The 12389-nt window shown below is 34.6% G+C and overlaps 1 protein-coding gene across 3 annotated transcripts; it reads left to right on the forward strand.

Moving 5' to 3' along the window:
- The first annotated feature begins 668 nt into the window (after positions 1–668).
- Positions 669–10766, forward strand: LOC137578114 (F-box/LRR-repeat protein 20). Of its 3 annotated transcripts, none has more exons than XM_068291759.1 (9): positions 669–1202; positions 7070–7186; positions 7250–7333; positions 7405–7499; positions 7587–7764; positions 7827–8015; positions 8088–8381; positions 8458–8670; positions 9302–10766. In XM_068291759.1, exons 1-9 carry the CDS (start codon positions 1161–1163, stop codon positions 9407–9409), a joined length of 1320 nt encoding a protein of 439 aa, XP_068147860.1. In that variant the 5' UTR covers positions 669–1160; the 3' UTR covers positions 9410–10766. The 3 variants fall into 3 exon arrangements, with proteins under 3 accessions (XP_068147860.1, XP_068147862.1, XP_068147859.1); XM_068291761.1 differs by lacking the exon at positions 669–1202 and adding an exon at positions 2942–3086; XM_068291758.1 differs by lacking the exon at positions 669–1202 and adding an exon at positions 5617–6732.
- The last annotated feature ends 1623 nt before the right edge of the window (positions 10767–12389 follow it).

The raw sequence follows: 12389 nt of genomic DNA on the forward strand, positions 1-12389 counted from the left end.
TACCATGACTATGGCCAAGAATGTGCCTTATGTGCTTTTTGTTTGGTATGCTTTACCACTGAATTAAGCACTCATTTCATCCACCTTCATATGACATAATGATTTTATTATATTCTGTCCAATCGAATCCTTTACACTGACTCGCTCTTAATGACATTTCTAGAGTCATCATGCCAGGAACAATATTTCATCCTGCAACACTTTTGAGTCTGCGGGAAACGCAAAATTTAAATTCTCCTTCTGCAACCGCTGCACCTGTCAATTAAATACTTAATGATAAACGCTATTTTTTATTTTATCGTAAGCATCTGTTCATAAGTACCGTTAAGTATTCAACCACAATTGACAATATTCAAAAGAATATTTTATTGACGCCCTAATCAACTGGTAAACTTTTGAGTAGAGGGTCACACAGAAATACCAGAAAGTCGCATATATACATATATTCGAATTGAATTAATATTATTCCAAAAACCCAATACTTTTAAACTCATACATTTTACATGGTATGCATTTAGCATTAAAAAAAGAAAAAATTTAAATTATTAAAATAAAAAACAATTTTAAATAAAATAAATGAAATAAAAATATCAGATTTAAAAAACGCGGGCATTATTGAAACTCTCTGGCACCGCCGGCAGAAACAATATTTCGTTTACCATCACCGATTTTCCAACACTAAAATTTCGAGTAGCTTAAGTAAATGTTTACCAGAAAAATAAAAGGAATTCTTTCAATTGCAATAATGCCAGAACTGAAACGATAACAATTATTGCAACTGCATTGAGTGCAGCTCTGTGTGTGACATTGTGACTGTGAGTGTGATGTCGAAATTGTGAGAGCCATTAAGAAGAAACAAACAAACAAAAAAACAACAAACAACAAAAAGAATCAAGCAAAGTATAGAGGAAAATCCAACAGCAACAACAACAGACCAGGAACAGCGACGCAAAATTTACTGCTACTAACAAAAACACACTCACACCGAGTGGGTGATTTGTGCGTGTGTGTGTGCATATGTGTGTGTGCGTGTGGGGCCGGAGCCCCAACAAAGAATCATATTGGTTTATTTCTTGGTGAAAAGGAAAGCACAAGCAACAACAACAACAACAAGAAGCAATTGGCCGGGGTGGGGGGGCTAAAACTTTAAGACGCATAAAATGACCAACTCAAATTCGGGACGCCATAATCAACGATTTGATGTAAGTACATAGATAAATACATATGTATACATATGTACATACATACATACATATGTACATATGTACAATTATAATAAGTGAGAGTGGTTCATGGTGGTAGAGTTGGCTGATGTAGTTTTCTTGTTCTCCAATTGAAAGCAATCAAAATGCTTCCTTTTATGATTTCGTAAATGTTGCTCTTTGGCTTTAGGTCTTTTGTTTGCTTACACAGACACATACATACATATACGCGTTTGTATATGTGAGCTGCTCCTCCAGACAGCTCCAAGTCAGGAAAACAAGATTTCTTCCCAACCTCCTGCTGGCTTTGTCGTCTTCTATTAACTTTTGTTTACATGGATGCATTGAGGGGGGTTAATTTAAATTTACATATATTACATATTTGGGATCACAAATAGTCAAAGGTAACTTTCGGATCTGTCAAAAGGCCTTTAATTAAACAGTATTGAAAATATATCAAATATACATCAAACTTTGCTTCCCTTTTCTGGCAATACTCTCTACGTCCATGACCCTATGCTATGCTGGGACTTCAATTCGTTATTTTTTCATGTTTTTTTTTTTTTTTTTGTTTAAAGTAAATTCTTTGTTTTTGAAGTCGACGTCGTCGTCATCATCAAACGAAATGGCTGGCGTCGTTTCCTTTGTCTGATAGGGCGCCGACAAGGACATACCCCCTGGTACTCCCCAGTAACACCTCGTCAGATCTGACCACTCCTCCGCCCAGTTTCGAAAATTGTATGTTTGTCTTTTAACAACGACTTTAGCTAAAGTGCAATAAACTCGTTGAAGTCCCTTACCAATCCCCTATCTGCTTCAAGCATATACATATTCCATCCCCCAGCTAATGACCTGCTGTTGCTTTTGCTTATTTTTTACTTAAGGGAGTCACTTGTAGGAGGAAAAGTAAGTGAAAAGATTTATCCTTTTCTCTTTTCAATTGTTCGCATGTCGAATTTTGTTTGCCTAGTAAAGTTAAGAAACAAAAACATATAAATATTATCAGCTGTTTGAAACAGCTGTCAATGCAACAGAATGCAGAAATCGTCATGGCAGATTGTCTAGCTGCAGTGAAGCAGTTAATGCAGCGCCTAACGAAGAATGAGAAACAGAAAGGTATAAGATAAACATTCAAAGTCGTCAATCTCCATCTCACTCAATTTACACCGCAAGCTGAAAATACCCTAAAATTGAAAAGCCTGAGCAGTTGTAGTCAATTTGAAATACTTATATAAAAAGAGTATGACAAATTCGTTTAATTTAGAGTTGTTTGCTCTGTTGTTTTTATTCCCTCTCTCTCTCTCTCTCTGTCTCTCTTTTTGTCCGCCTGCATTTGGCATTCTGGCACGCACACATTTCAAAGCTCTAATACTCATTGAGACTTTTTGGTCTAAAGTTTATTTTTGTTGGTTTATTGGTTTCTTCTTCTTTCCTTTCTTATTTTTTTGCGAGTGCATTGCACCGCCCCAACGCCCCCACACACGCACACTGAGAGTTTCTCTCTCTCACTCACTCATTCTCAATTACTCTCTCTCTCTCTCTCTATCTTTGTTGCTCTGTTGCTTACCAGCTGCCAATGCTCACTCCCACTCGCTCTTGCTCACTTGGCAATGCATTTTTCAGCTGTTCTCCTGTTGTCTCTTTGGGTATGTGTGCGTGTCTGTGTGTGTGTAGGTGTTGGTGGTTCTCTGGCTTTTGCTGCTGCTGCTGCGAATCAGTTTTCATTCTGCACTCCGTTGTTATCGATGTCGTCTCGCTTGCATTTATTCTGGTTGTGTGTGTGTGTGCGTGCGTGTAGTTGTTGCATTTGCCAACCAAATTCAGTTTATTAAACAACAAATCGATTAGTAAGAGAAAATCAAAAATAAATAAAACAAACAAATGGTATGTTTTCCATCAATTGGTAACAATAATTGAAATAATGTGTACTCTGTCTGTGTGTGTGTGTGTGTGTGTATGTAAGGGTCTTTGTATGTGTGTTTGTTGCACATTTTGTTTTAAGTTTTCATTATTTTCGCTTCTTTCCACCACTGGAAAATTGTTGTTTATGTGTCATCAGCTGTTTTGCTTATTTCTATTTTTCCAAGCCCTCAAAATTTTTGTTGTTGATTAACGAAGTGCTGAGGGTGAGACGGACAAGTGTGTATGTGTGTGAGTGTATGTACATATACACACTTTGTTATTTTGCTTATCAACAAAAAACAATACTAATAGGAACACACATTGGGAGACAGATGACCCAGTTTTTTCTTCATTTTTTTTTTTTGCCAACTATGACCTTGTGGCCTTCGATGTAGCTCAGAGATACATGAAAGCCCTGACTTATATAAAATAGACCATACATACATAAGTATTTATGTACAAACAAACAATACGGTACATATGTATGTATGTACATGCATGAATGTACATAACCATCTTTGATATTTCGAGGTCATTTTGGAGAAAGAATGAATACAAAAAAAAAAAAAAAAAAAACTTTAAGCCAGTCAAAGTGAATTTTTAATTTGTTTTGAAAAATGGAAATGCATTTTCCATTTTGCACTTTACAGCTATACAACTAAACTATCCAATCAAAACAGAGAGTGACGGAGAGGGAGAGCGAGACCTAGGGTGAAAAAGAGCGTGGGAGAGGTTAAGCAGCTGTGGAGGCTGTCACCATCAGCTGTTTTCTCTCAGCGATAATCTCAGGAGGGGGAAAAATAAACTATATTATACCTCTGATACCCTCAATTGGGACTGAATCTTAATTGACATTTAGCTACTTATTAGAATTTTGTGATATTTTAAATCTAAAACCTTACATAAACCATATTTAAGTTGTCAGATCTTCATTCAATCTTTCTCTAGAGTATAAGGTCAGTAAGCTTATTAGAGATCCCAAAATGCCTTTTCTTTTGAACATAAGAGAGGGTATTGTGAAAAGTGTGAATTGAATTGAATTGAAACTATTTAGTTTAGCATAAGGAGTGACTGAAATTGTTTTCCTCCAATTTGTGTTTTGTGATTGTGTGTGGTTTTCACCCCCATTCTTTATAAATTTGTACCCATTACCATTTTAATATTGCTACGTCCATATAAGAAATTGTGAGAAAATATGTATGCCATTGCCATTGTCATTGTCTCCGTCTCTATCTCTCTCTTTCTATCTGTGTCTGTCTATCGCCTTCTTTATATGGGGATGGCAGCTGAATATCATAAGAATTCCTGGCCATTGATTGCTGCTAGACCTTCAATACAATCATTTATTGACAAATGACAATTTGTTTTTTAATATATGTAATTTAATTCCATTTCACAAACGTTTTATAACAAAGGAAATGAATAAATAAACAAACGCGATGAATTATACAAACATACTTTAATAATTGGCGACTGGCATATGAAATAAGGTGACGGACTGTCACTTAACTAATACAGAATTCTGTTTTTTGTTGATCGATATCTAATCTAGTAGAATATTGATTTTCAGAATGCTAAACAGATGGATACATGTTTTGGATATATGTTTTCATAGAGGAGAGAAGGGATATTTCCGACCCATTAAAATACAAATATAAATTTTTGATCAGCATGAGCAACTCAGTCGATATAGCCATGTCCATCGGTCCGTCGGTGCAGTTACCACCGCCAATTTCAAAGCTGATAGCATAAAACTTGGTATTTAAGCTATTTATAATCATTGTGAGATGAAATATAAAAATCGGACGGATCGGACTATAGATATGAAAAATAGACAAAGGACTCGGAGTATCTTTATGAAATTCACTAATATGATCGTTTTTACGGTGAAACATGACATTCCCAAATTTTAATAGGATCGGATATATGGAACACAAGATATGATCAATATAAATCAGCATCTTACTACGTTATTGTTCAAAATCTCTTTATGCATGTATGTATGTGAGTAGATTTATGCATTGAGATACAGAAAATGAGTTCGGAGGATGAAAATGTATGGCCAAAGACTGGAAGGGTATATCAAATTCGACATTTGTAGTCGAAGTTAGATTCCTTGATATTTTCAAGTGCTTTCTTCTTTTAGATCAATTTCAATTGTTAAATTTAAATAGCTTAAAGTGTTTTTTTGTTATTCTATTTCTGCTTCGCTCCACTGTCGATATGGTTCGATCTTTCAATTATGTATTCTTTTTTGTACTTAAATTGTATTTCCTGAAATGATTTTTGTCGATTGTCATTCGGGTTTTATTATTTTATAAATTGACTTTTATGGTTTTTTATTTAAACTCGGTGTGGAATGAGCAGCGGACGATGGGGGGGCCATTGACTGAATTGGTCGGTCTGTGGTAGCATTTCAATTAGAGCACGATCGGAACCCCCAGTGTATATTGTCCCACAATGCCCTTGGATGCCACTTAATAATCAAATGTCTCATAATAATAATTTGTTGTTCTATTTCTCACGTGCGATCGCCAAAAGACAAAAAAAGAAAACAACAAAAAACACACAATTGTTGCATCGGCCCAGTTCCTGGTGTAATAAGAAAACAAATATTGCAAATGTTTAAAAATAAATAAAACGAAAATAATAACAAAAAAAGTGACGCGAGCAATTGACGGGGGAGTAAGACGCATGAGGAGTGCGAGCGAGAGCATATCAAAAATACAACAAAAAGAAAAAAAAAAAGACGCAATTTGTGAATATTTTAATCGAGCATTCACACGGACTAACCAAAAGCTCCAGAGGCGGTCAGAGAGTGAGGGAGAGTGCCAAAGAGGGATCCCAGAAAAAGTAAAGAGAGAGAGAGAGAGAGAGTACATACGAGCGGGAGAGAACAAAAAGTGTGAAAGAGTTAATTGTGGCCCCAGCGTTGCTGCCCGCAGCGACGTTCTGATAAGACAAGACAAAAGAAAACCAATTCAAAAGCATGTTTGCGCGTAACGCTAGCAGCGCAGCCAGCAGCAGCAACAGCAGCAGCGGCAGCACCAACACTATTAGCAGAGGAGGCGGTGGAGAAGATGTCGTCAATGGCAGCAGCAGTCTATCGGTAGCAGCGTCAGCGGTAGCAGCAGCGGCAGCAACAGCTTCATCTTCTTCAACAGCGGGCAGCATTGAGCTACTCTGCCCGCCCAGTGGCAGCAGCAGCAACATTAGTGTCAGTGTCGAGTCCAATAACAACAACAACAGCAGCAACAACCAAAACAATAGCAACAACAATCATAATCTGAGCTTACAACAACTGAACTGCAACAACAGCCACAACAACCACAACCAAAACAACAACAACAACAATCACACAAATCTTATCACTGGCATTTGTCATAGTATTTGGCGTACAGCAACATTTGGTAGTGCCACCCCCATAATAGCTCCTCCTCCACCTGCAACTTCTAATTCTACTCCAGCAGCCACAATGGCAACCTTGGCCACCTCATCCTGCGCCTCAACCAGTGCATCCAGTGACAGTTCCTCATCCAGTCTATCCATAACGCCCGAATTAAATGCTACCGCTGCCATAGTGGATCATCATCAGCAAAATCAGGATCATCAGGATTTGAATGAACCTGTAAGAAAAACAGTATCAACGGGTCAAATCAAAACTCTCCAATTTCTTACTTCAGTAATATCCATTCAACTCCATTCTTGGTCAAAAAAAAGCATCTTCTTTCATACATAGATCCACCCCCAACCCCAGCCATGTCAAAAACCCTCTCTCAATTCTCTACTCGACTCTCGTTCTCGTTTTAATTGATTTGTTTTCTTTTCTTGAAAAAGTTTCGTTTTCTTTTATTAATTTAAGTTGATTAAACATTACACATCTACAATAAAATTTATATATACATACATGTATATGACTTCATTATATAGTATATATTCATACTTATTTGATTTCGATTTTGCAGCAAACATTCCTAGGACAAACTGAATTGGACGATGAGCTAATTAAACAACTGCCAAAGGAGGTTCTATTGCGTGTTTTCTCCTATTTGGATGTTGTCTCGCTATGTCGTTGTGCTCAGGTAAAGTATACGCCCTGTGGTAAAACTTTCTTTATGGTAAATTTATTATCATTTTTGTGGTAGGTGTGCAAATATTGGAATGTTCTGGCCCTGGACGGTTCCAGTTGGCAGAAAATCAATTTATTCGATTTTCAACGTGATATTGAGGTATAAAACTACTTATATTTTTTTGTTAAGGATTTTTTTGTTAATAATTTTTAATTTTTTTTTACCTTCAGGGTCCTGTGATTGAGAATATATCGCAAAGATGTGGCGGTTTTCTCAAATCACTATCGCTGCGTGGTTGTCAGTCGGTGGGAGATCAGTCCATAAGGTAATAAATTTCTTAAATATGACATCGGGGTCACCAATTTACAATTACCTAACATTTCTCTCGGTATTTTCTATATGCTTGCTATAGAACTCTAGCGAATCACTGCCACAATATCGAGCATTTGGACCTATCGGAATGTAAAAAAATAACAGATATATCAACACAATCCATAAGCAGATATTGCACCAAATTAACGGCCATTAATTTAGAGTCATGCTCTAATATAACAGATAATAGCTTAAAATATATATCGGATGGTTGTTCGGTAAGCAATTACAATTGATTTCTTTTGTTTATTAACTGAATGATCTCTGTTCCAATTTATAGAACCTTTTGGAAATCAATGTGTCCTGGTGTCATTTGATATCCGAGAATGGTGTCGAAGCTTTGGCCCGCGGTTGCATCAAACTCCGCAAGTTTAGTAGTAAAGGTTGTAAACAGATTACCGACAATGCCATAACGTGCCTGGCCAAATACTGTCCCGATTTAATGGTGCTAAATTTACACAGCTGTGAGGTAAACAATTTTCTTGTTTTTCTCCGCACTTTGTTCATCTCTATAACTAATTTTGTTTATTTTCCGCTGCAGACCATAACCGACTCATCAATACGCCAATTGGCTTCAAATTGTCCCAAATTGCAAAAGATTTGCTTATCGAAATGTGCGGATCTCACTGATCTCTCGCTGATGGCTCTATCGCAACATAATCAGCTATTAAATACTTTAGAGGTATCCGGTTGTCGAAATTTCACAGATATTGGCTTTCAAGCGCTGGGACGCAATTGCAAATATCTAGAGCGTATGGATTTAGAAGAATGCAGCCAGATAACTGATCTAACATTGGCCCATCTGGCCACTGGCTGTCCCAGTTTAGAGAAATTGGTATCTATCAAAAATATCTAATCTAATATCTATCAAAATTTACATATATATATATATTTTTTGTACCCCGTTAAAGACCTTATCACATTGCGAACTGATAACTGATGATGGTATACGACATCTAACAACAGGCAGTTGTGCAGCGGAAATCCTGTCTGTGCTCGAACTGGATAATTGTCCACTGATAACAGATCGCACATTGGAGCATTTAGTTTCGTGTCACAATTTACAGCGCATCGAATTATTTGACTGTCAGTTAATATCACGTGCCGCCATACGTAAGCTGAAGGTGAGCTTGAACTAACCCTCTCTAGCTAACACTCGTTCATATAATGTTCATGATAAGGCAGAAAATTAACAGGCCGAAGTCATAAACTAGGCGCATGGGTCCCCCAAATTTATTGATTTACCTCTCTCTCTCTCTCTCTCCCTCCCTCTCTCGTTTGCCCACGGTTTGTGGAAGTAGCTAACTTTTTTTTTGCCATGAAATATTGCACGATTCTATTAAAGAAGAAATACGTATGAATTCATAAAATTTGTAGTCAACAGTAATATTTAATTTCAAAAAAAAAGAAATGGGCTTTCCTGGGTGTCCAGACTACTGAAATCAACCCTAATGGACTTCCAAATTTTCCAAAGTATGTATTTAAAAGCAGACACGTTGAAACACTTCTACACAAGTCAATCAGTTGATAAATGCTAGAAAATTATTCAAAGTAATTAGTGCGAAATGTGTAAGATTATGATTGTAAGTGCTACTGATATGGGACACTCTTAATTGATATGATTTTGAGTGCTATAAAAGTACTATAAACTAAACTTTACCATAATTCAGAAGCTGATAGAAATCTCTGACTGATATTTGGATTTTCAAGTGTTTCTTATCAAAGTGTTTGGTTTTTCTTTTTGTTTATTTGCAGAATCATTTACCAAATATTAAGGTGCATGCATATTTTGCACCTGTAACACCGCCCGCTGTTACCACCGGTAATCGACCACGGTATTGTCGATGCTGTGAGATTCTTTGAGATACGGCCATTGGCTTTGCACGTAAGATAATGCGAAAAACTGCCACAGACTGATGTTGGTGGCCTGTGTGCATCCTAATGTTTGCCATGGTTGTCATCACCTTGACTCTCATTACGATGGTTGGCATATATTTGCTAATCCTACTGCAAGCCGATTATGGCAATAAGTACAGCAGCATCAACAACAGCAACAACAACAACAACAACCACTACGACGACGAAAATTATCTGGACAACTACAACAACAAATTTGACGACCCTCCACAAATAATACGACCTAAATATAATATTCATAATGATGATCCCGATAATAGAATACTGATAAGATAAAAGATGATAATATGCAGAGATGAATTGGAAAATTTCATGGGTGGAAAATGGGCAGCAGCAAACACGCCTAAACTCTAGAATATAATTTTAGTTTTAGTAATTAGTTTTTTTGTGTGTGTGAGTTTCAAAAACTCACTTGCAGAAAGAAACAACAAACACAACAACATCAGAAACAACAACAACATAAAAACATTGTGATTATTTTATTTAATATAACTACATAATATTATAATTATTATTATTATATGTTAACTAGAACTTCTTTTAGTCCTTTAGTCAGTTTATTTTCACTCTCTTCGTTTTTGTGTATGTGTATCCTTTGTGTGTATTGTCATTTGATTTTTTTTTTTTTTTATGGAGAAAAGGTAAACTAACACACGGAAATATATTTATGTACATATATATATCTATATATATCTCAATGCTGTTTGCATATACATATGTATATGTAAACTTATGTAGGTGGCTTACCAAATGGCAAATTCAATTTTTTTTTTCTCTTTTGGCAGCTTTTCTCATGTAACAAATATATATACTATATACATAAATGTAACTAGATGGTAATTTTAAAAAATTTAGTTTCTAAATGGCACACACACAAACACACACACCTGTATTAAATGTTGATAACAAATGAGCAAAACAGAAGAAATGAAAAAAAATATATACATATATCTATGTACATGTAACTGAGATTTTACACAAAACAATACACATGAAACAAAAACAAAAAAATGCAAAAAGAATATATAAAACAAAAATACAACAATTAGAGTTAAACAAGTCTAAACATGTCGATAGAACCACTGAGCGTTCACAAACAAAAAAAATAAGAAATGAAACAACAAAAAGAAATTTTAATATGCATAGTTTATTTTTCCCCCCTGTTCTCCTATTTGTCATTTCCAAAATCAAGCCTAATGCCAGCTTAAAACATATTCAAATTAAATCAGCATTATATATAAATATGATTAAAAAAAAAAAAAACAGTAACGAAAAATGTGAGCTAAACAAAATAAAAGCAAAAGGAACTTACGAACAACAACATGATGGAATATTTAATAAAAACAAAACCAAAATTTGTGTTTATTGTGCAAAAAAAAAAAAAAAAAGCCTAAAGAAAAACTAAATAAAAAAGTGTAAAGTTTTTGTAAATAAATTGCTAATATGACACTTTCATTTATTTCGATCATAATTTAAGTAAATATGAAAAAGAAAAGAAAATCCCACTGTGTTCGATATTTTTTTTAAGGATTCCAAAATATTATATTCCAACGGAAGGAAATATAACTCGTATGAAAAAGCCACGATAAAAATAATAAATGGGTCAGCTATTTTTTGAATCAATTTTTTAAATGCATTCCAAAAAAGGGAAATACAACTTTAATTAAATGATTTATTAAAATATAAATTTCAGGAAATTAATTTCTAAAAAGATGTTTAAAATTCAAACCCTTGAGGGGGGAAGCTGCCCTTTTCTGCGCATTATTGGCAAGGTCCTTGCACCCAGCTCCGCTTTATATAACTTTCGGTTTTTGGTTGAAAATTAAGTCAATTTTTAAAAGTTTTTCAAAAGTTTAATAGAGAATTTCCAAATAATGCCTCAGTTTTAAAGACATAATTTGAATCATGTTAACAAAAATGCACAAAACGTGATTGATATTTGGCTTGTTAGCACATTATGCCAAATGAATTGAAAAAAATAATGGCTTAGAACAAAGATTGTTGGTAAGAAATTAAAAAATAAATTCAATGTGCACTCAGGTTACCAATACCTATATTAATATTATTTAACAACTACAACTAGTTTACTCTCTTATAAGTTATTGATCTTTTAGTTAACTTTACTAACAATTTTGATCGATTATTAAATGTAAAAGTGTCATAAAAGCGGTTTAATTGAGATTGATTGAGCGAGCTAACAATGGAATTTATTAATTTTGCAAAACTAAACCCTGAAATATTGTTTCGCTATGAAGATATATCGAATATATATACCTTTTACCTACAGAATACAAAACTAAATGGATCAGCGTTTTTAAAACAAATACGAAAACCTTAATAAATGAATCCATAATGAAATCAATCAATTTATATGATCAATATATGTATTTACCACACACACACACACACACGTAATTGTCTATTTTTTAAATGTCTTAAGATTTCAACGGGTACAAATACTAAATATAAAATAAATCAACTTAAAATTCAAAGCTTGGTAAAAATAATGAAAGCAGCTGAATAACATTTAACATAATTCCAAAAACTTTACCAAAAAAACTTAAACCTAACTCAACATAATCCTTTCGGTATTCATTCCAAAACTCAAAATGGTTTCTACCCTACAAAAAAAAAAACAACAAAAAACAGAAACAAACACAAAAACAAAAATTAAGCCTACTTTAAGTCGAAATCCTGAGCTGCTTTCGAATATTTTTGAAAGCTTTGGCTGGACAATAACACCCAATCGAGGCCGATCTCCCTCATTTCCCCGCTATTTTAACTCCACCCACGCGAATAGAAATCAATATTTGAATGATACATTTTGTTTTTTTTTTTTTGTTTGTCTTAAAGCCTAAGACAAATATATAACTAAATAAATATATATACATGTATTTTCCTAAAAACGAAAATTAAGAAATCCAAC

This window comes from Drosophila tropicalis, unplaced genomic scaffold (genome assembly GCF_018151085.1).
Source record: "Drosophila tropicalis isolate 14030-0801.00 unplaced genomic scaffold, ASM1815108v1 contig_593, whole genome shotgun sequence".
Lineage (NCBI taxonomy): Eukaryota > Metazoa > Arthropoda > Insecta > Diptera > Drosophilidae > Drosophila > Drosophila tropicalis.

Bases quoted from the DNA above. Each gene is read 5' to 3' on its own strand.
- LOC137578114 (XM_068291758.1), top strand. From the start codon at position 6,094: ATGTTTGCGCGTAACGCTAGCAGCGCAGCCAGCAGCAGCAACAGCAGC. The intron at 7,500-7,586 runs GTAATAAATTTC...TGCTTGCTATAG, and splicing joins GTGGGAGATCAGTCCATAAG to AACTCTAGCGAATCACTGCC. The intron at 8,382-8,457 runs GTATCTATCAAA...ACCCCGTTAAAG, and splicing joins GTCCCAGTTTAGAGAAATTG to ACCTTATCACATTGCGAACT.